General features: G+C 39.4%; 1 protein-coding gene across 1 annotated transcript in view; it reads right to left on the bottom strand.

Annotated features, from left to right (window-relative positions):
* ASZ1 (ankyrin repeat, SAM and basic leucine zipper domain containing 1) overlaps positions 1 to 24696 on the bottom strand; it is a 43262-nt gene extending 18566 nt beyond the window's left edge. The window contains exons 1-7 of the mRNA XM_074869343.1: positions 24592 to 24696; positions 22874 to 22970; positions 16941 to 17063; positions 13689 to 13800; positions 4218 to 4329; positions 3816 to 3950; positions 1327 to 1439 (exon numbers count right to left, since the gene is read on the bottom strand). Coding sequence (XP_074725444.1) covers positions 1327 to 1439; positions 3816 to 3950; positions 4218 to 4329; positions 13689 to 13800; positions 16941 to 17063; positions 22874 to 22970; positions 24592 to 24696 — 797 coding nt within the window. The remainder of the gene's footprint in view (positions 1 to 1326; positions 1440 to 3815; positions 3951 to 4217; positions 4330 to 13688; positions 13801 to 16940; positions 17064 to 22873; positions 22971 to 24591) is intronic.
* Between the last annotated feature and the right edge of the window lie 2211 nt (positions 24697 to 26907).

The following is a 26907-nucleotide window of genomic DNA, read 5'->3' as shown; positions in this document are numbered from 1 at the left end:
CCTAAACACTGGTCCTCTAGCCACCGTCAGGTTTCAACAGCACTAAATCCATTTGGATAACTGCTGCACTGTGTTAGTTTAATTTCCTTATACCAGAAAAAGCCTGGAAAACTTTCTAAATAACCTAAACCTATTAAAAAAAAGAAAAAAGATCTGTTCTAACACTGATGTCTATCTAGGAGCATGAGTCTTTGTGAAGAGTACTAGAAGACCAATCTATTTAAAAGAATGTCACCTTCATGGCAAGTATACAGGGACTCAAAAGATGATCCCCAAGGAACAGACAGATCCCACAGGAGACGTGGTTCATAGATGGGGAGATATACACAGAATAATGACTTCAAGAATCTATGAGTTGGTGAGATGCAAGAACAAGGAGGACAGCATAGATGATTTACCATGCAAAGCCTTCATCCCTCTGCTCCGAGAAGTACCTCTAAGATGACTGCGGTTGAAGCACCAGAGAACACAAATCTGATTGACATATACATTCATGTAGCAACCGCACCTGGTGAGGCTTTGTCTGAACTGAGGTATTCTGTTTGAGACTGAGACTACCTCAGTGTGAACTGGTACCTACTGAACTGCCTACAAAACCAGGGCATTTCAAATTCAGCATGACCTGGCTGAGCAGGGACATAAAGAATCAATCTGACCAACCAGAACATACTATAGGCATTGGAAGTTGTCTTCTCAAGACCATGAAGCTCCAGCTCAAGAAGGCAAGTGGATGGTTTGTTGAGGACTTCTTACTCAACATGTTCTGAGACAGAACTTATCAGAGATCTTCAAAGTCGCTGAAGCAGGGGCTGATTTCAGTCATAGGACACCTGCAAGCTTCAGGGTCAGGGGCATGCTATGCAAACAGTTCTAGAGCTCAACTGGTGTTGATTTAATTTTGACTCTTGTAGATGCAGAAAAAAAGAAAAGGGCATAGCTCTTCCTGGTGGCATGAAGCTGAAAAAAGGCATTCAGTGAAAGCATCAAAAATGTAACATCAAATGAGGATAACCACACAACAAGGAGTATCCAACAGGAGAGCATACAAATTTAACAGAGCTGAAATGAAGTGACATTGGATCCTGGCTCTACCATACTTTACAGCAAGTGAAAGGAAGGAAAGACCTCGAGCATGCTCTTTGTTTATAATGCAAAGGAACTTTGAAGTCTTGAAAAATTAATAGTACATTAATATACTTACTGTGGACTGTTGGTAGCACTCCAAACAATACACAATATATATCAGTACAATGTAATCACTGATATTAACAAATACAATCTCTTAGCAATGTTTATAAGCTAAAATTAAACTATGACTGTATTTACCCAACTCTGTGTTCAGGGACAGTTGTCAGAAATTTGTAGATACCCTCTTGCTTAATCGTTTCGTGGTATCTCCCTTGCAAGTGATTTGCAGTCAAAGAGAGTAAACTATAAATCTGGAGGAGCCAAAATTAATTATTATTCAAACTCAAAATGCATCAAAAATACACAGGAGTAAGATTACAAAGAATTCTATCATAAATTTCTACTTGAACATGAAACATCTGCCACTAATTACTTCTCTAAAGCATACAACTGGGAGTTAGGACTAAGCCCACAGAGTTTATCAAGAACATTTCTTTAAGCAGATTCTGGCCCACCAAGGAACTGACACAGAGCAAAACAGTATGCATAGTGTAGTCTAAAAAAAGTTAGCACCTGTCACTACAGAAGCAATACACCAACATACTAATTTTTGTGGTTTGTAGACAAGTTCTGCATACTCAAGGCAATAAGTTGCCTAAAGAGCATGAGGCATATTTTAATATCTCCCTTTCCAGTGCATATATGGACCCAACATTTAGCAATTTACAACTGACAATCTAAGTTAACTATATCTGACAGACAGGGATTCTTTCACCTGATTAAAGCAGCAAGCCTTCTGCCAGACATCACTACGCATCAGTGATGGATTCCAGAAACCAAATTGCCCCTGTGTGTTTTGAGATAGTTACTAGAAAATTCAGCAAAACAAGTAGAACCTCAATAAACTTCAAGGAATAGTGAAACCACTTCCCCGAAATTGAGGTCACTAGCCAGTTTTGTATACATATACACGTACACATATACATATGTGTGGTAGGTTGATCCTGGCTGGCAAACAAGCCCCTACCCAGTTGCTCACTCACTCTCCCCCTGCAGGATGGGGGAGAATCAGAAGGGTAAAAGTAAGAAACATACAGTACAATAAGTGAAGGGAAAAAAATCCCAAAAACCTAAGTGATGCAAAGGCAGTCACTCACCACCTCCCACCAGCAGACCAATGCCCTGCCAGTCCCAAAGCAATGGCCTACTTTGGAAAAACTCCCCCCACAATTTTATTGCTGAGCATGACATTATATGGTATGGAGTATCCCTTGCGTCAGTTGGGGTCAGCTACACTGGCTGTGCCCCCTTCAACCTCTTGCTCTGTCCCAGCCTACTTGCTGGGGATGGGGGTCAGAGTGAAAAATAGAGAAGGCCTTGATGCTGCACAAGCACTGCTCAGCAATAGCTAAAATATTGGTGTGTTACCAACACTGTTTTGGTCACAAACATAAAACACAGCACCATACAGGCTGTTAGAAAGAAAAATAACTTCATCCTAGCCAAACCCAGTACAATACGTAAGAAAAATATCTCCCCTCTGAGATAAAGTTTCCGCAGACATAGTCTATGTCAACAGCCTGAAGAGCAGACCCCCATGTTGAAGAAGCTCATGACCATTAAATATCTCAATACCATCTGTAAGACTTTGCAGTAACTGAGTGAAAGTTAGCGCTTCACAGGTCAAGAGGCCAGACCCACCTCTCAAGTGTGAGGAGTGTGTATTCCCTCTATGTCAGAGAAAGTTGTGTTATAAGATTACATGGCCAAAGCCTGCTGAACAAGTCATTTATCAAAAGCAGAAAGCATCTGTAGCCCCTTTCAGTAATCTGATCTAACAGATCACTGAGCGTCAGACACTGCTCTTGTTAGCATACATAGATAGCTTTGTGCATAGTTATCATTTTTGCTCCTGTCTAGCCCTGGAGTCTGGCAGGAAAAAAAAAGAAAGAAAGAAAAAAAAGATGTAAAGTGAATTACAATTCACTAGAGTGAATTACACATTTTTGAAGAGTGACTGCAAAAAGCCACATATCGGTAAGAGCAACTCAGAGCAAAATACACAGAAAGTGGTCTGATGATCCACCATGCATCACCTGCTAACAGCAGTAAACAGATTTATTTTAGAATAATATGTTGTCTTCAGCAGCTAGCTCTCTCCACTGATAATGAGTGGCTGCTCTTCCAATGATCTGATGACCAATTTACATTATTTTGCACCTTATTCCCTCCTGAGAATGGGTTCTGAAGATGGCCAGTGCCAACTACCCGCCCCCTTTAGCCTTAGTCTTTTCACTTCCAAATTCAATCAGAAACTATATACTACAATTTAGTTTGATATCCACATTCTCTCACACACTTTGGCAGATGGGAAAAAACCAACAACTACTTCTCATATCATTACTAAAATGAATAATCCCTTGTTCTGTATTCTAAATCTGATGTCAAGGGTTCTGGAGGTGAAAAAAAAGTTCCCAAAACATTACTATATAACATTTAAAGCCCTGTGAAAAGTTGGGATGTAACAGAAAATAGTCTATATGGATGTAATAGCACAAATATTCAACTAGCTGCTATAGTTTAGTTATTAAAGTAACATTTCTACAGAAAATTATACAATTAATGAACAGATTTTTGAGGCAAAATTTGCCTCAGAATTTGCATTTCACAGAAATTAAATGAAATACCTCTGAGTGTTTATTGATTTTTGCAAGCTCTGCTGCTGTTTTCTCATCCTTAGTCTGTAGATTTTTGTCAGCTCCCAGCTCAAGCAACTTACAAATTACACTTTTATGTCCATGCTGTGCTGCCCATATTAATGCCTGCAGAGAACAACTTTGTATTACCAAGTTTACATATGGAGCAAAAAAAAAAGAACAGAAATTCTATCAATAATACAGCCTTCATAAGTTCTTACATGGCAGAATCTGGAGACAAAGACAATTAATGCAAAAGAATCTCTAAGTGGTGTTAAAGCAGAATATACCAATGAGTATTTCTGAGAAAGCTGTACTTAGAAACAAGTTTGTGGGTTCTTGCTTTTTAAAATTTTTATCATTAATTACAACACACAGAAGTAAATCACTTACTGAATACCCATTTTCATCTTGGGCATTTATGTGTGATCCATGAGCGACAAGAAGAGCAACAACCTGAGGATAGCCTTTTCTAGCTGCATGCATCAATGGAGTCATTTGTCTCCTGACAGAAAAGGGGACAGGTGAAAAAAATTATTTCAAGATATCAAAATCCAACTGCATTATCAAGTTAAGAGTTCACATCTATTTTCTGATTGAAATGAAGTCAAGAAGTCAATTGTTGTCCTCCACAAGAAAGAAACTTAGAGGAAACTAAACAAGTCTCTTCCAGGAGTTGAGATATAGATCTATAGTACTTCTGGGAGAAAAAGTTTTTAAAAAAAAAAAAAAACAAACCAAAACTCAATGTTTTATCACCTCCAAATTCAAGTAGTGCAATAACACACAAATAATCTTAACATGTCCCAGCTATGAAACATGGCAGCTTGGTGACTAAGTCATTTCTTTTTTGGCTCTGAACTACTCAAACCCAGTTTTTAAAGACCATCCCTCCTGCTGCTAACCACAGACACAGCAGCAGACATCTCATTTAGCACACAGATCAGATTAATGAGAAGGGAATGGGAATAACTGCAGATCCCAGTTTTCACCCCACTAAAAGCAGAAAATATCAGCAAATCACCCTTTTTTTCCTCTCAATTAAAAGAAGTGGCAGAGACTTTAATTTTTTACTTCAAAAATAATTTTTAAAAGACACAGCTTAAGTGATGAATTGTACATACAGTTTAATTTAAATCCAAAGTTCTGAAAAGAAATACGCAGTTTTGTGGAGGGCAAGTTCTAAATCACAACCAAATATTTAAGAGGAAGAATATTAAGAACAACTGTGTACATACTTGCAAAACCCTCTCTGGTAAAAACAATAAAAGCAAAAGAATCACAGGTCACACAGCTCTCAATGGTGTACACAGGTGCACTGCAGTAGCAGAAGGTGCATGTGTATTATCAACATTCAGACACTGCCCCCCCCCTCCCAGTATGCCTGAGAGGAATCTTCAGAGAATTACAAGTACCATACTGAAAATTTTAACTTTTGAAGTGCTAAAACTAAATGCACATCAAAATATTTTTATCCTTTATTCAATTTTTGTTTCCTGATCCCAGAAGTGTAGGAAAGAAGGCATCAACACATACATATATTATTTCTTAAAATTGCTGAAGAAGTATTTACAGACAACACCCTTTCCATTATTGTTTCTTCTTTTTATATCCCAAAACCATGATCACAACAGTCTATTGATCTTAGCTTCTACTTGAGATGCTTATAAGACACTGCCATTGTGAATTGCTCTGAATATTTTGAAAGAAAAAAAAAATATTGCTCAAAAGCTTCTGTTAGAAAAGTATCTTTATAGATGCCTGACATTTATTCTTTAATGGAATAAGATTGCAGAATTAAAAAAAAAAGCAGTATTGAAGGACAAAGATGTGGAATTTCTGGTCACTTTGAAGTAATCAGATTTAAGCTAAAATATTTTACTAGTGATGTTCAATTAAAATTTATTATATCTTAAAATGCAATATTTTTTCATGAAAAACTATCATGTATTGCTTTTAATGTACAGCTCTGTGTCAAAAGATTATTCTATCTTATTAGGATATACTTGAGGGGAGGATTGCCCTTTCCAATATTGTTTCTTAATAATAAATTCAATACCGACCACTAGAGGGACCCCAAAAAGCGTATGTATACCGAAGCAGCCGTCTTAAAATAGACTTTATTGCTAGAACTAAGGCTTTGCTCATCTTTCCTTGTTATTGGTCATTCACAAAATGATAATATTTTGTCTTATGCAAACACAGTTAAAAGTGCACTGAAAAAATTATATTACAAATTTGAAAGAGTAATGATAGCCAAAAAAAAGTCAATTTCTTGGAGATAAGCAAAATGAAAGCTATGCAGGCCTTCAAGACATACAGTCAATAACAAACTTGGTAATGAAATGACCAGACCTGCATCAGTCTATAACTAATTCAATGTGGACCATCAATACTGCAAAAGCAGAAGTTCTGACTGAATATAAGGAAACATTTTTACCATGGGGCACAGTCAATCAGGGGAATGGGTTGCTCAGAGAAGCTTCATAGCCTCCATTTTTGGTGGGTTTTGAGACCAGATGGCAGCCTAGACCAGTGTCATAGCAGACATGGCTTTAAGGAAGAAGCTGGACTAGAAACCTCCTGAGGTGCCTTCTGACCTGAATTACCCTGTGATCCTATGAAGATTACTCTAAGAAGAGAGAAAAAGACTACAGTTTGCCTCCCTAACTTAACAACTAACTGATGAGATAGCGAGGTACAGATATCTACACATAGACATATACAGATATCTATAGATACCTATATTTTAAAGAATGAACAGAAGTTGATTACAACCTAATAATTTGTAACAACAGAAATTAAACTTGCTCACCCAGTGTGGACACTCACTCCCACACTTACTTTTATTCAGCGGCAGGTAGACTTTGACAGACTGCAAAATCAGTCCATTCATGACTGTTTTCATTTTAATTTCTTCTGCTGTCAATATTTTTTTTTCGAACTTGCACACTATTACTACCTCACAGTTACCTTCTGCTTTTTCAAAGGAAAAAAACTGAACAGAAGTCCAGAGGCTACAGAACAGTCTTTTCTCCAAAAACCATCATGTAGTGGTTACAGTTGTACAGTACTGCAGACATAGTATCTGAAATCAAGGCAACTACTTAATGACATTAAAGCCACTGAAAGTTTCTCATTTTTAAGTAAAACCCAATAAACATGACATTTAAAAGGTCCACCAACATGAATATGTAATTAGTACTTCAAGCATTCCATTTTAATGTTCAAGTTTTAATTTCAAAGGCTACAAGCTGTTTCAGGATAGAAACATATACAGTGCTGCATAAATTTGCAACTGCATTTATGCACTACTATATATGAGAGGGTACCGTTTAATGCCTAATGCACATACTGCATAGCCACCACCTCAGAAAGCAAGGTCCATTTACATGTACATCCACAAGAGGGAGACTAGAGCATCAGGGAAAACATTCTGTTTTCTTAATCCTGCAAAGAACCCTCACAAATAAACCAGCAAGCTTCAAGATGCCAAATTCACTGTTTCTTGCTAAAGCTGAAGAGAAATTAAATGTATTGGTACATCCTACTGCAATCTAAAAACGTACATAGGAGGTGTAGTGGTAACCATCAAGATTAAAGAGCTGAAGAACCCTTTCATCATTTTGAGGAACAGACATTTGCATTTCAGTAGTCTGGCTTGCAGATGACCTTCTTGTCCAAACACCCAAGAAGTCCTTTTGTACGGCACAATGTGCCACATGACATTTGCCCATATTGAACATGATTACTCAAGTCATAATCAGTAAATAAATAAAATCTTAAAAGGCATATAAGCAATTTATTAAGCATGATGTCTATTCCAACTATGTTTGCTTCCAGCTACACAGCACCTAAATAAAATGCAAGGATTTCTTCACTGGTCTCATACAAATTAAGGTGTGGGGTTTTTTGTGTGTGTTTGTCTTTAGGTCTCCCTGCCTTTATGTTAAGGCTGGAGAAAAAGACAAAACCAAAAGGTTTTTCAGTTTTCAAGGCCATCCAAAACTTTGTATGTGACATCTACACAAAGATACAACCAGAGGTTCTTACAGGCTCGCTTCATCTTCATCCTGTCAAAAAAATGGGGCAAAAACACCATCACAAGAGAGCAAATGGAGTGGAACAGCCCTAAAAGCTACCACTTGGAGGGTAGATAACCACAAGCCATGATAAAACTAGGTGAAACAGTGATAGCTAGCTATCCCACTGAAAAATGTCCTGAATATCTGCCTGTTACCACCAAGCTGAATCTCTGCTGCAGAATTCACCACATCTGACAAACATACATTCTTAAGTTTGGGATCATGCTCTCCAGCAACACAAAGTTCATCTTCCTAGAAAATTTCAGAAGAGGGAAGAGAGGAAGAGAGATCTTCTATCTAGACAAAGTTTTCCTTCCATTGGGGATGTATCTATAGAAAATTCAGTATTTCAGGTCGATGATCTTGAGAAGTATAACTTATATGTAAAGTCTCATAACTGGATATGTGTTTATTAAATAGACCAATGTATCACTAACATTAGAAAAAAAATACAGCAGGTAGAAAACAATTTAACCTTATGAATTTAGTCTCAATCTTTTCTTGTTGAAATCTCAAAGCAAGGAAATGAAGCTACAAGACACTAATATTCTAGTCTATTGATCTGTAAATTGAACACTACTTCAGATTACCTGGAAGCACCATCAGAAGCTTTTGGAGCCCGTTTCACCACTCCAGTGCTGTACGCTCAGCCTGGAACTGAGAAATGAAGCGGTAACAGCATGTCCACAGCAACTGAGGGAAAGCTATTTGCCTGTTTTCTGGTTTATTGGGGTTTTAAAAGATGAGGTGGAAAACACTATACAACAAGTAGTATTGGAATAACATACTTTACTGTACTGTGAGCTGCAAGATACTTTTTTCAGGCACTATCACCTGGACCAAGGTAGGAGAGTCCTCTACCTTCTTGAAGCAGAACTTGTTAGAACAATGGAATATACAGCTCTAGTAAGAAGGCTGGGCTGGAAAGAGTGACAGCTTAGTTCCAGGTTCCCTAGTTTTAGGTTTCATTTCAGACTGCCAGTTCTTGTACCTTTCTGCTTCTGAACTCTGCTTACATGATTGTTTTAAAATTAAAAAAAAGGATCTGTGTAAATTCTACAGTACACAGAGGTGGGAAGGTAGACAGCTATAAAGTTATCTTCATATGACTAGAAAAATACAAAGGATGTAATTATAAAAGGCATTAGCATAAAAATTAACAACGGGGATAGCAGAACTCTATGCTATGACATTCCTGGTTAACCTGCCCTGTCCTCCTACATCCTTACTCCAACACATTTTTACAAGCAAGATGGTTTAGCTGAAAACATGCATGTAAAGTAGAAAAAGAGATGAGTTATCCACATAACCAGAAACTTCTCAGACTGTTTTCAACTTTACTTTCAAAGTTGGGGTAAAGTCTGCAATCAAGAAATTCAGCACATACATGTGAAATCTACTCCATCTTTATAATGAAAGGGCAATTCTCTTGACATGCAAAAACCCCCAAACCTATTCTATGCAAAAAACCCATGATCACAGTAAGCTAGTGGCAATGACAGGAAGTTCGATATACTTGGGATAGAACGTTGCTGATATAATGCTAATGGATTTCAGTGCAGGTTTTGTTTCTGTTTTACACAAAGGCTGCTCAGGTGACATTCCAAGACACCACAGTACACTGTCAGAATGCCTCTGTTAAAAATAGCATCTAGTGTTTCTACTGTCCCTGAGTATTTCATACCTCTGCCCAGAAACTGTGATCAACAGTTGTAAGCCTGTTGATACCACCGTACAGTCAATATTAGCTGGGAAAAGTACAGTCATCTATTTCAGTGTCTAGACTCCTTCCCCCTACCAAAAGATCTGATGAACAAGACTCAACACTTACGTTCAAAAGCCACTCTTCCAAAGTCACAGAACTCACATTTACCATGCTTCTGACTTCTCCCTAACTCGGATAAGAGGAGGGAAGACATGCATGGACATAGCCCAGATGAACACAGTACTTTCGCAAATGTAACTTTGCATCTGATTTTTTACATTTAGCCTCTCTGCCCTGGTGTTTGACCAACATAATAAAATAAGTCTTTCTGTCCTGAGTTCATAGGTCTAGAAAAAAAACCTCTCTGAAAGGCATGAAGTATAATAGCGTGTAACACCACAAGGTATTTTTTGCTCTGAGGTGGGTCAAAGATGTTGACTCAATCACTATTAAATTCCCTCATTTTCTTGCTCCAGCCATAAAATGCCCTGTAGTGCATTAACTTTTCCCAGGCTATTTACCTTTACTGAAATGTACTGTTTGTCATTTGGCATGGTTAATTATCACAGAATGATAATGTCAAGGTCTCTGAAATTATTATGTGGCAGTGCAGACTTACTATCTTATCAGCAGCAATAAATATCTTGCTAAAATGGAGGTGTTACACAATTGCTTTATTCTGACTATGCAACCTGAAGAGAGACCTGCCTTGTGAACTGGGCAATACTGAGATGGAAATTTCCCCCTTCCATTATCATCTTCTCAAGAGGGCAAAATAGACCAAAACTTTCATCATTAAACCATTTTTGATACTCCTCAAAACTGCTCTTAATGTAAGCATAAGCAAACATATGTAGGTACTTAATACCAGACCTGAGTTGTGATTATATTTTTATGTATATGCATTCATGTACACGATAGTATGCTTCAAGCTCAACTTTTAATCTGTACAATGACAAGAGACAAAGGTCTAGTCTTATAATACCCTAAAAAGGAAAAAAAAAAAATCTATGGCTTTCTGAAGACTTTTCTTTAAACATACACAAAATTCATAATCATTTTAGAGCAGAAACACTGACAACAGGTTTGGTCATTGACCAGGACTCAATAGTGCCAGAAATCTTAAGAATGAGGGGGAAAAAAGCCACACAAACAAAATCAAACCTCCACATATCCCACACAGAACAAGAGACAAAGAGCTTATGTCAAAAGAAAGGAGGTTTCAGTCATTCACCTATTTGAACTTTCTTCTAACAAAGAGCTATTAGCATGAAACATCAACTCAAAACACTCTCCTTACTGGCAAAGCCATTAGGTTTCTTTTACTCTATGTAGACAAGAAGTTGGAGGATGTCATCACTAAAATCCAGATTTACTAAACAACCTATAACATGTAATCCTAGCAGCAGTAATTTAGTTACTAGTTGATCATGCCTTTTCCTTCTGTCTAAAACAAAATCACATCTTAGCATTAATAAAACCACTGTACCTTTAAGAAAGAGCTTCAGGTTAAAATGTTTTTTAAAAAAAGACTGCTTAAATATTTCCAGGCCTTACAAAAGGATAAAGTATATAATTTATGTTTTGGAGCAAGAGGGAGGCAAATGATACAAGATAAGCAGAACAAATTTCTCAAGGTAGCATTCACTTAAATAAAGCACTCAGGCTACAGTAGCTCTACAAAGGCTATCCAGAGCAGGTCTTACAATGCCTTCTTGTTTCACCTAGCCATTACCTTACTTCTCGTTCATGTTTCAAAACTCTTCAGTTAGCACTTATGCTTTGATACATATTTTCATCAACAGAATTGTTTTTACAGCCATCACTATTTAGTTCCCGATTTTGATTTAGCAAACATATCAGAAGTTACTCTACTGAATACTTTCTCCTCAGTACTCTATGCTACTGCAAAGAAATCCTCTACCTACCTACTCCTAAACTCATCGTCTTTCTAAGACTGCATTTCAAAAATCAGTTTATTTCTCACTAGTCCTTCCCCGCTCCATGCACACTTCATGAATTAGACAGAAAAACTGCAAGTTTCTGTGTATCACTTCCAGATGACAGGAAATAAGAAAGCCTACTGGCTGCCCTGACAGCACCACAGAGGAAGGATAAATACTAAACTTTACCTTACATGAAAGTTAAATATTCCACTTTGCATTCATACACATTCGTCATTGGTGGACAAAAGAGACGCTTCCTTAAGATCATTCTGGTTCTAAAGTGCTGAGACAGCCAAATAATGTGAACCTTAGTTCTTAACACCTGTGGTAAACTGACCACACAGGAAGTACTCTCACAATAATTAACACACTGACAGTCCTCATGCCCTCCTACAGAACATTCTGCTTGCTCTAGACAAAAGGGTGAAACTGGACTGCAGTGCCATGTAAACGGTCTGTTTTGATCCCTTATCTTCACAGAAGGTGGTTTGATGCGTTTCATCCTCCTGTTTCAGAACGCAGTGGAAGAAGCCCAGGAGAAGCAGCAGCTGCTACCTGAGCAGTTCTAATGATGGAGTGCTATGCACAGATGTCAAATACTGGAAAGGAACAAAGGCAGCACAAAGATTTTAGAAAAATGAAGACTTTGTCATCCAACTTCTGCTTTTGTTTGGTACAAATACGAAATTTCCGATTATCATTTAATTTTTCTTTTCATTTGAGAAAGACTACTATTGCAAAAGTGAAAAAAACATAACTGGACATTGTATCTGGTGCATGCAAGCATAACTCATATGTTAGCACAAGGTCTTAGGAAACAAAGAGATAGCAAATAAATATTTGTATATAAAGACCAACTATTTATAACATACTCTAAGTTTATTTATAAGTTTATTTGCCCTTAAAATTCCCACCTCTAGTGTCAGAATCCAAGGGGGTTTTTTTACAAAGTTTAGCCAAAGAACTTTTCAAATGTAAACCTGCAGCTTTGCACTCTGGCTTACATTTTCAAACACCCAGGACAAAGTTTAATAACACAAAGGTTTCCCCTATTTTTTAAAGCAGTGTATTTATCTTAACACCCAGCTATCTGATGGCAACGATATCATTTCAGAGTCTGTCATTTTCTCTTCTTTCATGAACAATTTTTAGCCTCTCTGATAAGAATAAATGAATAGCATTTAAATTTGGTACCAGACATCAGTAGCACTTCAGCACAATTGCTTCCTCCTTCTCCATCAGTACTATGCTCACAGTGAGGCTCAGGGCCCAGAGTAATTGAATTCTATTAATGAGAACCAACAGGCCTCCAATTGTGTTCTTTTTAGAGGGCTACACAGTCCACACCTCTCGGGTAATGTGGCGGAAGAGCCGTGGTATAAAAAATGAATTTCAGTTAGTTGAAAACCAAGCAGTTTCAATTTGACCCAAACAGTACCTTTTCTTCCAGCAGAGGGAGGACAGTTTATCCTGGGTCAGCCCAGAATTTGTTTCCTTTTGATGCAAAACGAATCACTGCATCAGACTATGCAACTACAGACATCTCACAATGCACTGCTTCCGACTGCTGAGACACAAAGTGGTAATTCAAGAAACAAGCTGTTACTTGTTTTTTAAAAGGAGATTAAATCTCCTCTTAATCTTGATTTTTCCAGATTGCACTGCAATAAATGTATTTTATCGACAGAGAAGTTTTCTTTTTCCATAGGAGGCTGTCTATGAAAGGAATATAGATAGATATCCACAAAAAGCTCAAAAGGAGGACACGAATTTAAATAGAGAATTAACTCATTTAACTTACATCCTTACACAGAAGGGACAATATGATTTGGAAAACACAGAGGACATATTTCTTGCCCTTATACTGCAGTAAACCAAAGTATTAAGATTAGTTTTTACCTTAAATTTACATTTTCTTCAGCTGAGGAACATACTTAAATTTGACAAAACTGATCATAGTCAGATGAATGTCTGTACTAGGAGAAATAAATATCTGGACACTGATCTTTCTTTATACAGACAGCAGCGAAGTTACAAAAAGCTAATGAAGTACATGTCATCTTAACCAACAATAGCTATTTCTATAATATATTTATGCTGTAGTCACAGACATGGTTTTTTTCGGTACCTGCAAGTTAGGTTAGGGTCAGCATTCCTTGACAGAAGCAGTTCTACAGTCTTCAGGATGTTTTCCTCTGAAGCATGCGCAGTACATGCTGCCATCAGCACAGTGTACTTATCTGTTTTGAAACTCGCAGTTAGAGAATTACATATGTAAATTCCATGCTAATCCAGAAGTTCCTTTAAAAGCTTTACATTTGCTAGAGTTGTTAATTGGGTTTTGATACTCTAAGTTATTTAGAAAAGGGTAAGAAACTTGTTTTCCTTCCAGCGAAAGCCACTACAATTATCAGGTAAGATAAAGGCATCCGAGAAGAAAAGATACTCAGAAAGAGGAGAGTGAATGGCATCTAAAGCATCTATTCCTACTGAAATTTAGGATACTTCTTAGGTACCCAAAAAAACCCAGTAGGAGCTTAACTATAGATGCTTGTTTCTCAAATCTTGTTTCACACCAGTAGATTCACTCCCTGTTCCTCCCCACCTCTCCCCAAAATACAGTCAAGGGAAGAAACAGTTTACAGGAAGTTAACTGCAATGGATGAAAAAAGTGCATGAAATGTATTATAAACACATAGCAACATCAATTTTAGGGAGAACAGAGGCCCATACAAAGGACAGCTGAAGTAACAAGGGTTTATTATAGACCTTACAGAGAAGGAAGTTTACTAAACTAGACTACTATGTTACAGTAGTGGCAGGAGTAGGATCAGAAGTATGGGTTTAGATATGACTTTAAAGAACATCTATACAGCCCATAAAGATTCATCAGGAGGAACTGGTGTATTTGCTCCAGCTCTGAAGCCAGCTGGGTGTTACATGCCACATTTGCTCACAAATCAGAACTGTACACCACTGATGTTTGCCTACAGAACAGGGGAGACCTTCCCCATGGTTTTCCTAGAGAGATATGGGAAGCATCACACCTCAAGGTCCTTAGTGAGTTAGTTGGCCCTAGAGTCAATTAGAAGACTGCCATTTGAATTACTGCCTGTTCTGCTTATTGCACAAACTTGTTCACAAGTTCAAACATGCCTTTAACAACTTGTTTTAACAAGTGTAATTTTAGCTGTACCTACTTCAGACCATACCATGAAGTGTTACAATGTATTTTCTAACTTTCTTGTAGAAATTTTAAGACCATGTATATATTAACATGTTTATTCTTCAACTGAGGTCAGATTTTATTACATTTAAACATGCGAAATTTGTTATGTACTTTACCCACCTCTGATCTACTTTCTTTATTTCTCACCACTTCCTGTCCCACACCCCTTCAACCAAATCTCAGTTTTACATTTAAATTAATCTGGTTTTTTAATATACCATCTTCTAATTTTCAACTACCTCATGTAGAAGTTCTAACACACATAAATCAGTATGTTAAATGAAAAATTAAGTTTCAGAGAGTCACTTAAACTCCTGAACAGTAAGCAATTAACAATTCAGTAAATTACTTGATACACTGACAGATTTTTTACTCAAAATGTTTAACCTGGTTATCAATACAACAGGAACGGAAAGATGCCAAGACTCTGAACAAAGATAGTGACCATCACTGTTAATCTGGGAATGATGTTTAGGAGGAACCTGTAGTTATATTTGTATGCAGTATTTCAGGTAGTGATAAGAGTGGGAAATTAATTTCTGTTAGCCTACCTATAGCTCATACATGCGAGCAAGAGAAGGTGAAGAAACACCTCAGAACTCTCAGGCTTTTCTTTTGCAGAGAAAAACTGGTAAGAGACTGAAAAAAAAGATTAGTTTATGTTCAGCCCAGCTGAAAAACCCAGAAGAGCCAGTAAATTTACTCCTGAAAGATGCTGCATTCTGATCCCATCACACAGTGAATGCTACATTAGTTCCTTGTTCTTCATGATTACCAAAAAGGGTAAAATTAAGAAACCACTTACAAAGAATGACTGAAATGTGACCAAAGGTGAATAACAGTATAGCTATTATTAGGATTATAAGCATTATAGGATAATTAATATAGGATCACTTATGTGATTGCTTGCTAATGTAAAAAACAAAAGCAGCATCAGCGGTGACATTTAGTACCACTTTAGGATGGCATAGCTTTACTGAACACACGTGGCCTGACCTGAATCAATGGCAAGCCTGTTCCTGGCTGGACAGTTCTCTGCTGCACATGATGCCCTAACTACTGTTTCCCTACACAGACTAACAGGGAAACAAGTGAGAAACCTGATCCTAGCAAGGTGCCACTTAGGGCAAACACAGTTGGTCACACACTGAAAAAATGCTGGTTAACTGGTCAGCTGAAACTGCTGCCCATAGCAGTTTCTGCCCCATTTATATTTCTCCAGAGCCATAAACAAGGAACAGGTATGAGCTGTAGGCAGTCATATGGAAGTTCTCTGAAGCTGGCTAAAAGGACAGTAATTTGAAGGCACAACTGCTTTTGGTGCAGGCAATCTACTCTAATCAGCTGCTAAGAAGTTCAAGAAAATTTTCAAAGCCAGATTAGTACCATCTGCAATTCAGACTACTACTATTACAGATATCGCCAAGTTACCAGAAAATACGATCACTGCTTTTACGTACTTGGCAGTATTGTGTCTCACATCAGTTTATTCTATATTGCAATGTTTTTTCTTGAACTTCGATAAATCTTCCAACACAATGAAAAGGAAGGCAAATAACGACAGTTTAAGTAGGAAAAAGGTATTATTAAGCCATAAAAATTGACAGAGGAACTGATAGTACTTAGAAGCTCCACTGAACTCCTGCAGAAAAAGGTGATCTAGCAATACACTGAAGAACAGTTTTCACTTAGAAAAATTGTGCTCTAATTTTAGAGAAGTCCACATTAGTTTCCCATGAACTGGAAAGCTATTCCTGTTGTTTGGGATTCTAGCTGGTTTCTGCATGTACATAATTGAAAACTGGATCAAACAAAGGAAGTTTTAACTGTAAAACTTTATCCTAGAATTTTTGAACAAGTATTTCCAAAACACTCTTTTTAAAAAAGTACTTGGGGATTGGAAGGTGTGTGTGGGAAGACAGAATGAGAGAGAAAGAACAAAAAACCCCATCAACTGATTCCAGATCAGTTCCAAGAATACAATTTTTATGTTAAAACTACTATTTTTTACTTCAAAACTGTATAAACTAGACTAGGTCCCAGTTCCACTGTGAAATTTTACTTTTTCCCTATATATGTAAAAAAAGAATAAGGATAGGACAATATCTGGTACTAAGCATTACTGGCCAGTACTTGTCATTCACATCTTACCTATTTCAAAACATGCATTAGCACCTCTGTCCAGAAGAAGACGCACTATTGCAAAGTCAGCCACACTTGCAGCACACATCAGAGGAGTCCATCCAAACTGAAAGCTAGATTCTATGTTTATACCTGTCAAAATTTAAGATACTAAAATCATAAAACTGCACCACAATAAACATGCTTTTATAAACCTTACTCTCAGTATGCATCGTTACCAAGGTTACACAGTTTGCATTTAGTCCTAGGGGGAGAAGTCTCTTACACCATTTTTGGTTTTTTAAGACACTTTTATCTTGAACACCAAAACCCAACTTTTAGAACTGACACCATGGAAGCTCCGTTCTCGTTCCAAGAAGTTAAGTACTACAGAAAGACTATGTTCAAAAAGCACTTAAGTAATACATTTAGCTGCAAAAATAATTTCAGAGAAGTGCACAGAATCTCTGTTTTCTCCACTTACGTGCAATAGCTTTCTTCAATGAAAAATTTTGATTCTTGCCAACTCAAGTGGACTGCTGTGGAAGTAAACTGCTTGTCAGGCAATTAAGACCATATTGACTAGAGTTTTCCTGCTTCACAGCTCCTCTTATTCCCTGCCTTGCAAGGCCATTAACTAGCAGATACCAGTTTTGCGTTCAGTACTAACAAAACATTACTATGATAGAAAGAAGAGATAGGTTATGAAAGATTCAATCACAATCACCAGATTTGTTTGTTACTCTTTATAACAGCCACAACTTCCTTTGTGGCTAGAAGTAAGCTTGCCAGACAGCCTTTCCAAATTCACCAAGAACCAAGTACCAGGTGAAGGTACTCATCTGACAACTTTCAAATAAAAGTCTCTATACATTTTTGCAATAAGAGGAATCATCTTTCCTTCAATCCTTTCTCAAATATTACTTCCTCTAGAACAGTGTCCATCAGCTAGTTCCATATTAATCCAACAGTGATTATGGATAATCAAAAATACTTCTTTACAAGAGATAGCTCTGAAAAAAAACCAAAATTGTCCTAAGAGATTTGTGATAGTCAAGCTACATGCATACCTTTTCATGCAAAATGTCTATTTACTTTCCCTGCCTTAGTAGTTTGTCAAAGATGTGCTAGCAACATAAAGTCATTAAAGCTGAGGGAGTAACAGGTCACTGCTCTTGGACTGATTCTTCAACTCTTTAAGATCACTGGAGTTGTAGAAGCAATCAGAAAAGAGGTGACATTCAACGAAAGTCAGGTGTTGAAGCATTTTAACACCTGCAAGCCACAGAATTTCTGATCAAATCTTCTTAGTAATACATACATACTAGCTGCAGTCCTTAAAGTCACAGCAAGCCAGTTTGTCTGCAGTATACAACACATTTCGTTGAAGCCCACAGCCAAGTTCTACAAGCGGAGCCAGCAAGTGTTCCTTAGCAGTCATATCTGAACTTCTTCATAGATGAGTCACTTCAAGAATTTAGAGAGCCTGATATCCAACAGCCCTCTGAAGGAACACTAGTAGGAAAGGAATACCAGAAAGCTGGCACTCTGCCACCCTTAAAAAGTCCCTTTTCCTCTCAAGAAGAAAAGCAGTCCATGTAACTAGAGCTCCCATCTAGAGCTTTTTATTTTAATACATATCTGAACAATACTGACAAAAGATCTATTTGGCAGGCATACAGACTTATTAAAACTCTTGGGATGGTATTTTCCTCGCTGCTTTCTTTACACATATAGCAGACAGTATCTACCATGACGCTAGTGATTTTTCTAAGTTCTAGAAGTAGAACGGTCTATCTGGCAATGAAACGTCAAAGCTGTGTTAACAGCTTGTTTGTCCAGCATGGTCTCCCATCTTTGTAGTGACTGCCTTGAAGTACCACCCACTGTGAAATCACAGTGCAAACCAGCTAGTGTCCTGGAGGAAGACAAAGAAAGGACAACTGAAACAGTAACAGTCATGTTGCTTCTTGGCTGCATGGTTATAGGAGCTGTTGATTGAACCAGAAATGTCTCCCCCTGGTTACTACTCAGACTCTCTTATTTCATGAGCTGTTCCTGAAGTAAGCAGCGTTAGTTTAGCATTAATGTCCCTTAAGAGGTCCTATAAGGCAACAGTGAAGCCCAGAAAAAAATTTTTAGTGAAAAATCAGGCCAGATCCAACAGCCAGAGAGAAGCGAGGCTGCTGCAGCTCTACATGCCCACGTCCAACTAGTGTTGATGCTGAGCGTGTATTCTCAGCAGGCACACAGATACACCAACAGCCACACTGATCAACACAAACAGCACCAACGGTCTCATCCTGCTCCCCTTTGGGATAGGTCTATCTCCCCCAGCTGCTGGCAGCACAGACACACAGGCGCCTGACTGCTGGTCCCACTCCTGTGGCTGGCACATCCTTTCACCTGAGTACAGTCACGGGCATCCAAGTAGAAAGGCCCTATTAGAGCCCTGGGAGTCCCTTTCTCCGAGTCCGTAATTTGGGTTCCTGCTTGCCCTTGGGCCCCTCTGCTCCTCTGAGCTTGTGGAGAGGGGCCTGTGATGGGCTGATGACTTCCATATGGGCCTGGGAAAAGCTGGGCCAGGGTATTATTTGGGCTCCCCCACCTGCCATTACCTGCTTCCTTTGTGGGCATAAGCAGAGGAGCTTTTCAGTCACAGAACCTCACAAATTATGTCCAGGAGGCAAAGCAGATACACCATTCTTTGTTACAATCCAAGTTACAGATAAATATCCTCCTCTTTAACCAGCAACAGGCAGAAATACCTTCTGGCCCTAGGTGAGCTCTACAGCAGAAACTCTATGAAGCAAGTGAATCAGAAGCACAAAGAACATAATTCTTTCATTGCTGTTCGATTACTACAGTTTCTCCAGTATCTCTTTCAGATATTTTGTTGATTGTGGCTAATAATAGTTATGGTAGAAAGGCTGTTTTTATACAGAAAAATGGAACCTCAAATTCAAGGTCATAACTTTTAATTTCATTTCAGGAAAACAAATATATGAATTATATGGTGTTAAGTATTTTTACTCCCAAAGCAAAGCAAAATGCTCAAGTCATCTTTGAACCTGCTACTTGCTTGCACTACTTTGTGACAGGTACTTCAGAAACTTGTTCTTAGTATGTTGCCATTTTATATGGGGGGTAAGAGAAGGCATTGTGCATGTCCATCTTCTAAAAGAGCTCTGTATAACTGCCTCAGCACTAAATATTCTTAAAGTAATAGCTAAGCAAGCCAGAAGACATATTCTTGCTGTACCTGAAAGAATGGCCCCAACTGTTGCTAGGAAATCCACTTCCAACACAAATCCTGAGTTTGGTCAAGTGCTGGTAGCAAGCCTCCTACAAGCTCTACTGAACATACACTAAAGGCAACTTCAGAAGCAAAGATTTAATCTGACTGAGCATCAATCCTCTGAAGGACAATGTTACCTTTCTTCAGAAACACCCCTCTGTTAGAGAGGTATTGTGTTCTACTGCTCTGCAAGACAGTACTGGATGGGTCAAAATTTACTGCTAAGTCATGTTTTCAGGAAATCTTAGAACCATAGAATGGTTTGGGTTGGAAGGGACCTTAAAAATCATCTAGTTCCAACCCCTCTGCCATGGGCAGGGACACCTTCCACTAGACCAGGTTGCTCAAAGCCCCGTCCAACCTGGCCTTGAACACTTACAGGGAGGGGGCACCCACAACCCCTCTGAGCAACCTGTTCGTGTCTCACTACCCACACAGGAAAGAATTTCTTCCTTACATCTAATCTAAATCTACCCTCTTTCAGTTTAAAGCCATTACCCCTTGTCCTATCACTACACTGCCTGATAAAAGAGTCCCTCCCCATCTTTCCTGTAGGCCCCCCTTAAGGTCTCCTATAAAGTCTCCCCGGAGCCTTCTCTTCTCCAGGCTGAACCACCCCAACTCTCTCAGTCTGCCCTCATAAGGGAGCTGCTCCAGTCCTCTGATCATCTTCATGGCTTCCTCTGGACCCGCTCCAACAGGTCCCTGTCCTTCTTGTGTTGGGGGCCGCAGAGCTGGACACAGTACTGCAGGTGGGGTCTCATGAGAGGGGAGGAGAGGGGGAGAATCACCTCCCTCGACCTGCTGGCCACACTTCTCTTGATGCAGCCCAGGATACGAATGGCTCTCTGGGCTGAGAGTGCACATTGCTGAATCATGTTGAGCTTCTCATTAACCAACACCCCCAAGTCCTTCTCTGCAGGGCTGCTCTCAACCCACTCATCACCCAGCCTGTATTTGTGCTTGGGATCGCCCCGACCCACGTGCAGGACCTTGCACTTGGCCTTGTTGAACTTCATGAGGTTTGCACAGGCCCACCTCTCAAGCCTGTCAAGGTCCCTCTGGATGGCACATCCCTTCCCTCCAGTGCGTCGACTGCACCACACAGCTTGGTGTTGTCAGCAAACTTGCTGAGGGTGCACTCAATACCACTGTCCCTGTCACCAAGAAAGATGTTGAACAGCACCGGTCCCAGTACTGACCCCTGAGGAATGCCACACGTCACTGATCTGCACTTGGACATCGAGCCATTGACCACAACTCTTTGAGTGTGACCATCCAGCCAATTCCTTATCCACTGAGTGGTCCATCTATCAAATCCATGTCTCCAGTTTAGAGACAAGGATGTCATGTGGGACGGTGTCAAAGGACAGATTCTCTTCCGATACTGCCTTGTGCATGTCAGGAGATGGGACACTAGACTACAGAAATCTCTGCCCTGACCTTACGCTCTTACAGATACTTGTCATCATCTTCAACAGGACAGAACTGCTCATTATGTAGCAAGCATCAACATGGAAAGCAAACTGTTGCTGTCTGACTGAAATACAAGCAATTAAAAACGGATAGCTGTAACGAAACAATCAAGCAATCTGATGCACAGACATCACTAAAAACTCTACTATAAATAAGAACACATTTTCTCAAAGCAAGACTGAAGATGTATTTCACTCAGTATTACACCTCTGTGTTTCAGTCTGTGCAACAGTTTTTACTTAATTTAGAAAGAAAACCATTCTCCACTGTGGTGAGAAACAGTCTCCTTCTAAAAGGGCAAGTAATGTCATTGTTTTAAAACTGAGAAAAACCCATTGCTAACTAGGAAACTACTTTCTTCCAGCCATAAGACAGATTTTCCTCAGAGAACAAGCTCTTGGCTACTATATTCTGCTTGCTTGCTGAAGCAGAACTTCCTGACAATTATCACTAGGCAGGTCAACTCAGCTATGCAGTTTTTGATTGCCCTGGATGCTTCAATAAGTGATCCAATCCTTCTAACACTGAGTAACAGAAACATATTACAAATACTGAGTAACAGAACAGGGAGAAAGGCTTTTAGTGTTAAGACAAACTACTTTTTAGTGACAAATGCCACATAAACCCTATTAGACCTTTCAGAATCACAAAATCTTTGTCCAGCTGATGTTGCCAGGACAGCAGTATTACACAGGGCACATACCAGAAACTTAACTGTGTTGTGAGAAAAAAAAAAAAAAGGAACTTCCAAACTGGGGGAGCATTAAAACAAAAAAAGCCATCCCCCTCAGCAACCTTCAACACCAAAGTAAGACCATGCATTGAGTTCTCACTCTCAATTTAAAGCACCTCAAATTCAGTGCTTGTAATTGGTATTTTCAGGTTAAAGATGCCTCAAAAAACAAAGAACCACCTTGTTTCGTAGTTCACACATTATAGTTTTCTCACTTTTCAGTGGTCCTGGCTGAAGAAAGAAATATAAATTAGAAGGAATTAGCTGGAATACTGCATGCTGAGACACTGAAAAAGTAATTTCATCTTTAACATAAGAGTTTATATCCTGCACTGGAAACATTCACATATTCCTACGTGCACTTGACACGTTATTTTGAAATGAGAAACTTTGAAGCTTTAGAATTCTTGCCAAGTTAAATTAAAATTATTCAACTTCATCACTGACTTTCCTCACCAGAGTTTAAGAGTTCTTCAATTAATGAAACATCACCACGAAACAGAGCCTTCTTCAACATTTCATTCTTGTCCGCTTGCAACATTTGATCCAACTGCTAGATAAGCAAAGAAAAGTTAAGTAAAAACCTAGTAACTGTTTCAAGGTAAAAACTACAGCTTGATTTCAGTATAAAAGCACTAATGAACTCTGTAAGGACAAAGCTGAGAAGAGGGGTGGGGAGAGGAACAAGGTAAAACTTTCCTTCTTCCACTGCTGTAGACCTGCTTAGGGTCTACTGTAAAACATAAGCTTTAAAATTAACCTTTCAGAAAGGTTCCATTCTCTGAAAATATAAGTATCTTCTTTCTCAACAGACCTGCTATCCTGCTATGCTGCTCTCAGTTTTTCTTAATGGTATTTGATTTCAATTAAGATTCTTTTTCATCTTTTGGTGCTAGAAAAACATTGCAACACATTTCTGTACCTTTTTTGTACATTTCACATGTTGCACAGCACAGCACTAGAAAATGTATCTATCAGACATAAAAGTCAGAGTTTGGGGCAACGTAGCTCAATGACCAGCTGTCTGGCTTAATACAGCATGAATCCAGTGCTGGAAAGGGTTGCCACTCCTTTTTCCTTCTACTCCCATGGTGGCAGAAGTATTTGTGTTGCTGTGTCATAAACAATTTGGCTGACAAATGCTCTGACCAAAGGACTAGTTTATGCATCAGACAGTTTTGCCTGATTCAAGTTCCTTTCAAAAGCATCACAGATTTGCTCTCTGTTAAAGCTGAGGTGCAGCTGAAGATTGTTGCTGGCATTATCTAGATTAACAAAACACATACACTGATAAATTGAGAATTATTCAGTAGTTTGTTTGCAGACAGAAGTGGGTATGGAAAGAAGAGAAATTATATTTCATGGTAACTTTTGAAGTCACAACATGAGAACTCAGAATTATACAACTTTCCCCAGCACACTGTAGTTTATATTTCCAACAGCTTTTGTAAAGTCTTTAGTAAGTGCTTTGTGTATAGAAAACCAAAGTCGATAAACAGACAATATAATAATTTAGCCCTATTTTTGCTCTACTCAGCCAACAGTTTCCAAATAATGCCTATCTTTGGATAGGAACCTCAACTTAAAGATCAAGGCCCCTGAAAAACTGACTAGAACCTTTACAAGAGTACTGCAAGTATTCAGTTACTTCCATTTTCCAATTCCAGCCACAAGACAAACCAATGGTTAAAAAGCCTTGCAGAATCTACCTCACACTCTCAGATGCCTCACACCTATTAGATACAATAAAATCACCTGAATCTTCATGTTAGCGAGAAACAGAGATTTAAGATATAAAACAGCTTTATAAACATCTGGTTGCTTTCAGATTTATTCTTATGTGAAATAGGGACTGGGGTCTGTTACTGGGAGAGAGAAAAGTGCTTTAAATAAACATTAAGGTTTTACATAAGACAAACCCCCAAAATTTAGGTTTTATTTACTCCTAGAGTAGGGGCACACCACCATTACCCTGCTAGGAAATAACCACGGAGGCCCCAACCGCAGCCCCTCCCGAGGCCACCCTCCTCAGGGAGACCCACCGAGCCCCGCTCCCCTCACCGCGGTTTCAGGCCGACACCACCTCCCCCGCGTTACCCGACCCTGATCCCGTCCGCCCGCCCGCCCGCAGGCCCCAGCCCGAGGCCGCCGGGAGCAGGGAGGCCTCGCCCCACCTGCGGTTCATCCCGCACGACGCCGATGTCCCAGCCGTCCTCGTCACTGTCGCTGTCCTCGTCCCCCCCCGCCACGACGCGGGATCCCCACGGCGCAGCGGCCATGGCGCGCCGCTCCGCGCTCCTCGCCTCACCGGGTCACGTGACCCGCGGCGGCCGTGCCGCTTTCCCGCGCACAGAGGGCTCGGCGGCGCGGCGTGCGCGCGGCCCTGGCGCGGCCGGAAGGGGCCGTCGCGTGGCGGGGACGTCGCGCCCCGGCCCCGGCCCCGGCCCCGGCCCCGGCCCCGGCCCCGGCCCTCGCCGCCCCTCGGGGCGGGTGAGCCCCTCGCCGCAAGCCGCCCCTTCCTGCGCATCCGCTTCTGGGCGAGGCAGTTGCAGTTTGTGAGGTGAAAGGGGAAGTCTGGTCCGTGCAGGTGGTGACGTTACAGCGTCAATAAAGTTCAGGATTTTAAGTCCGTGGGAACGTAGCATGGCTTACTAGTGGCTCAGCGGTTTTGTGGGGCATTAGGTAACGCAGCAGTGTTGTGTATGAAGTTGTCTCTCTAGATGGGTGACTGGTATATGTGTGTAAATCCAAGGTAAAAGATAAGATTTTCTGTCTTTAATTTCTGATGTCATTTATAAACTCTAAAAATGCCACCCAACCTAATAACAGACAGTTACGTTACTTGCGTGTATGTACACGGGCTGTTACATAGCCAAAGCCTGTGGCGGTGACAGTTATATGAGGAAGGTTGAACGGCGGCCCTGTGTAATGAGCTAAACTTTCATCCTGCTCCGTCCCACCTGAGTATATGTGGGCATTACTTTAGATTTTGGAATTGCGGTTAGATTTCTTTATAATGACAAATAATAATATCCATCACAAGGTTCACATGAAACTCTTTGAAGAACAGATGAGGAACAACATTCTGTATTTCATCCACAGGCAAAACTGCTATTTGAGCTCAGCACAGATCTTGCCCCAGTCTGAAATGAATTTGGTCTTCCACTGAATGAAAGAGAACAGAAGAGAAAAAGTCTGGTCTTGCAGAAGAGGCAGGTGCTAGTGTGGAATGGTGAGTGTTGGCTTTGCGCCCATGACAGTGTAAAATGAAATTTTTAATAAGTTAATTTTAGCAAAAATTTAACTCATTTTAATCAGAAGGTGATTGTGAAGCATTTCTTTTTTCTTTTTTTTTTGGTGCAATGCAATGTGTAGGGCATCTTTTAGCTTGTTGGGAATTTGCAGGTTAGCTAGAGCTATGCTTAGGACATACTAAGTGCTGTAAAAATTGCACTTATTAAAAAAAACCCACTACGGTTTGCGTATTTCAGTTGTGCACTTCTGACACTTTTAACAGCTGTTTTTTTCTGGATTTTAGTTGCTTGTCTGTAAAATATGACAACCTGTTTGCATAGAAGTATTATGAAAGTCAGGTTATTAACAATGAGGAACTCTGATACAGAGCTAGCAGAGCATTTTAAATGAACGCCCATGAAGAAGCTTCCAGTTCTGGAAACTTGTTAGAAATGTAAAAATCTTTCCTTTTGCACAGCCTCCCTAGAACAAAATATGCTAACATTGAGTCAACTGTAATACAAACCTTTATATAAAGGCTTAGGTTTATGTGCTTATTTTGAATTTACCTGCATATACTAAAGGTCTGTTTAAATTAGTTCGGTAATGAGGTTGTAACATTTGCTGGGTGTAATAATAAAACACTTTTGTAGCCATGTCAGTTCTTATAAAATTGTAACTTTTATTCTCAGAGTTTTCAGTTTTCTGATCACTGGCCTGAAGATTTCTTCTGTCATTTTCTGCCTGCAGAGGAAAAGTAGAATTTATGGCATTGTCATCTAGCTTCTTTGTATCAGTATGAGTCTACCAGTTGTCAACATTATAGTCTCCATATCCAGGATCAAGTTTCCATAATATTCTTTGTTGGGGTCAGCTGTGATGCAGAGCATGGGCTTGCTAGTAGAATTTCTATCTCTGGCTGCTACACTCTAAAGACAACTGAGTGTGACTTTTTACAGTTAACACGATGCAGTGCAAGAGAGTTGTTTCTAACTGGCGATGGTACTATGTATAAATTCCTTACTTTTAATGTGCTACTGATTATTTAGTATTTGGCAATTGTGATTTATTTGTTCTGGTTCAGATTGTAAAGTTTGAGATCAGTTGGGGCTTATTTTCTTCCCTTTTCTCTGCACCATCTCATGTACAATTTTAAATGTCACAGCAGACACTTCAAATGCAACCTGCATGCTGCTGCTTTGCTCAAAGGCCACCCCTCTTTAAAAAGGTCACCTTCAGTAACAGGCCTGACAGTT

The sequence above is a fragment of the Strix uralensis genome, chromosome 5 (assembly GCF_047716275.1).
Source record: "Strix uralensis isolate ZFMK-TIS-50842 chromosome 5, bStrUra1, whole genome shotgun sequence".
NCBI classification, from domain to species: domain Eukaryota; kingdom Metazoa; phylum Chordata; class Aves; order Strigiformes; family Strigidae; genus Strix; species Strix uralensis.
Note: the sequence above shows the minus strand (reverse complement) of the source record. Positions and strands in the feature narration are given on the sequence as shown.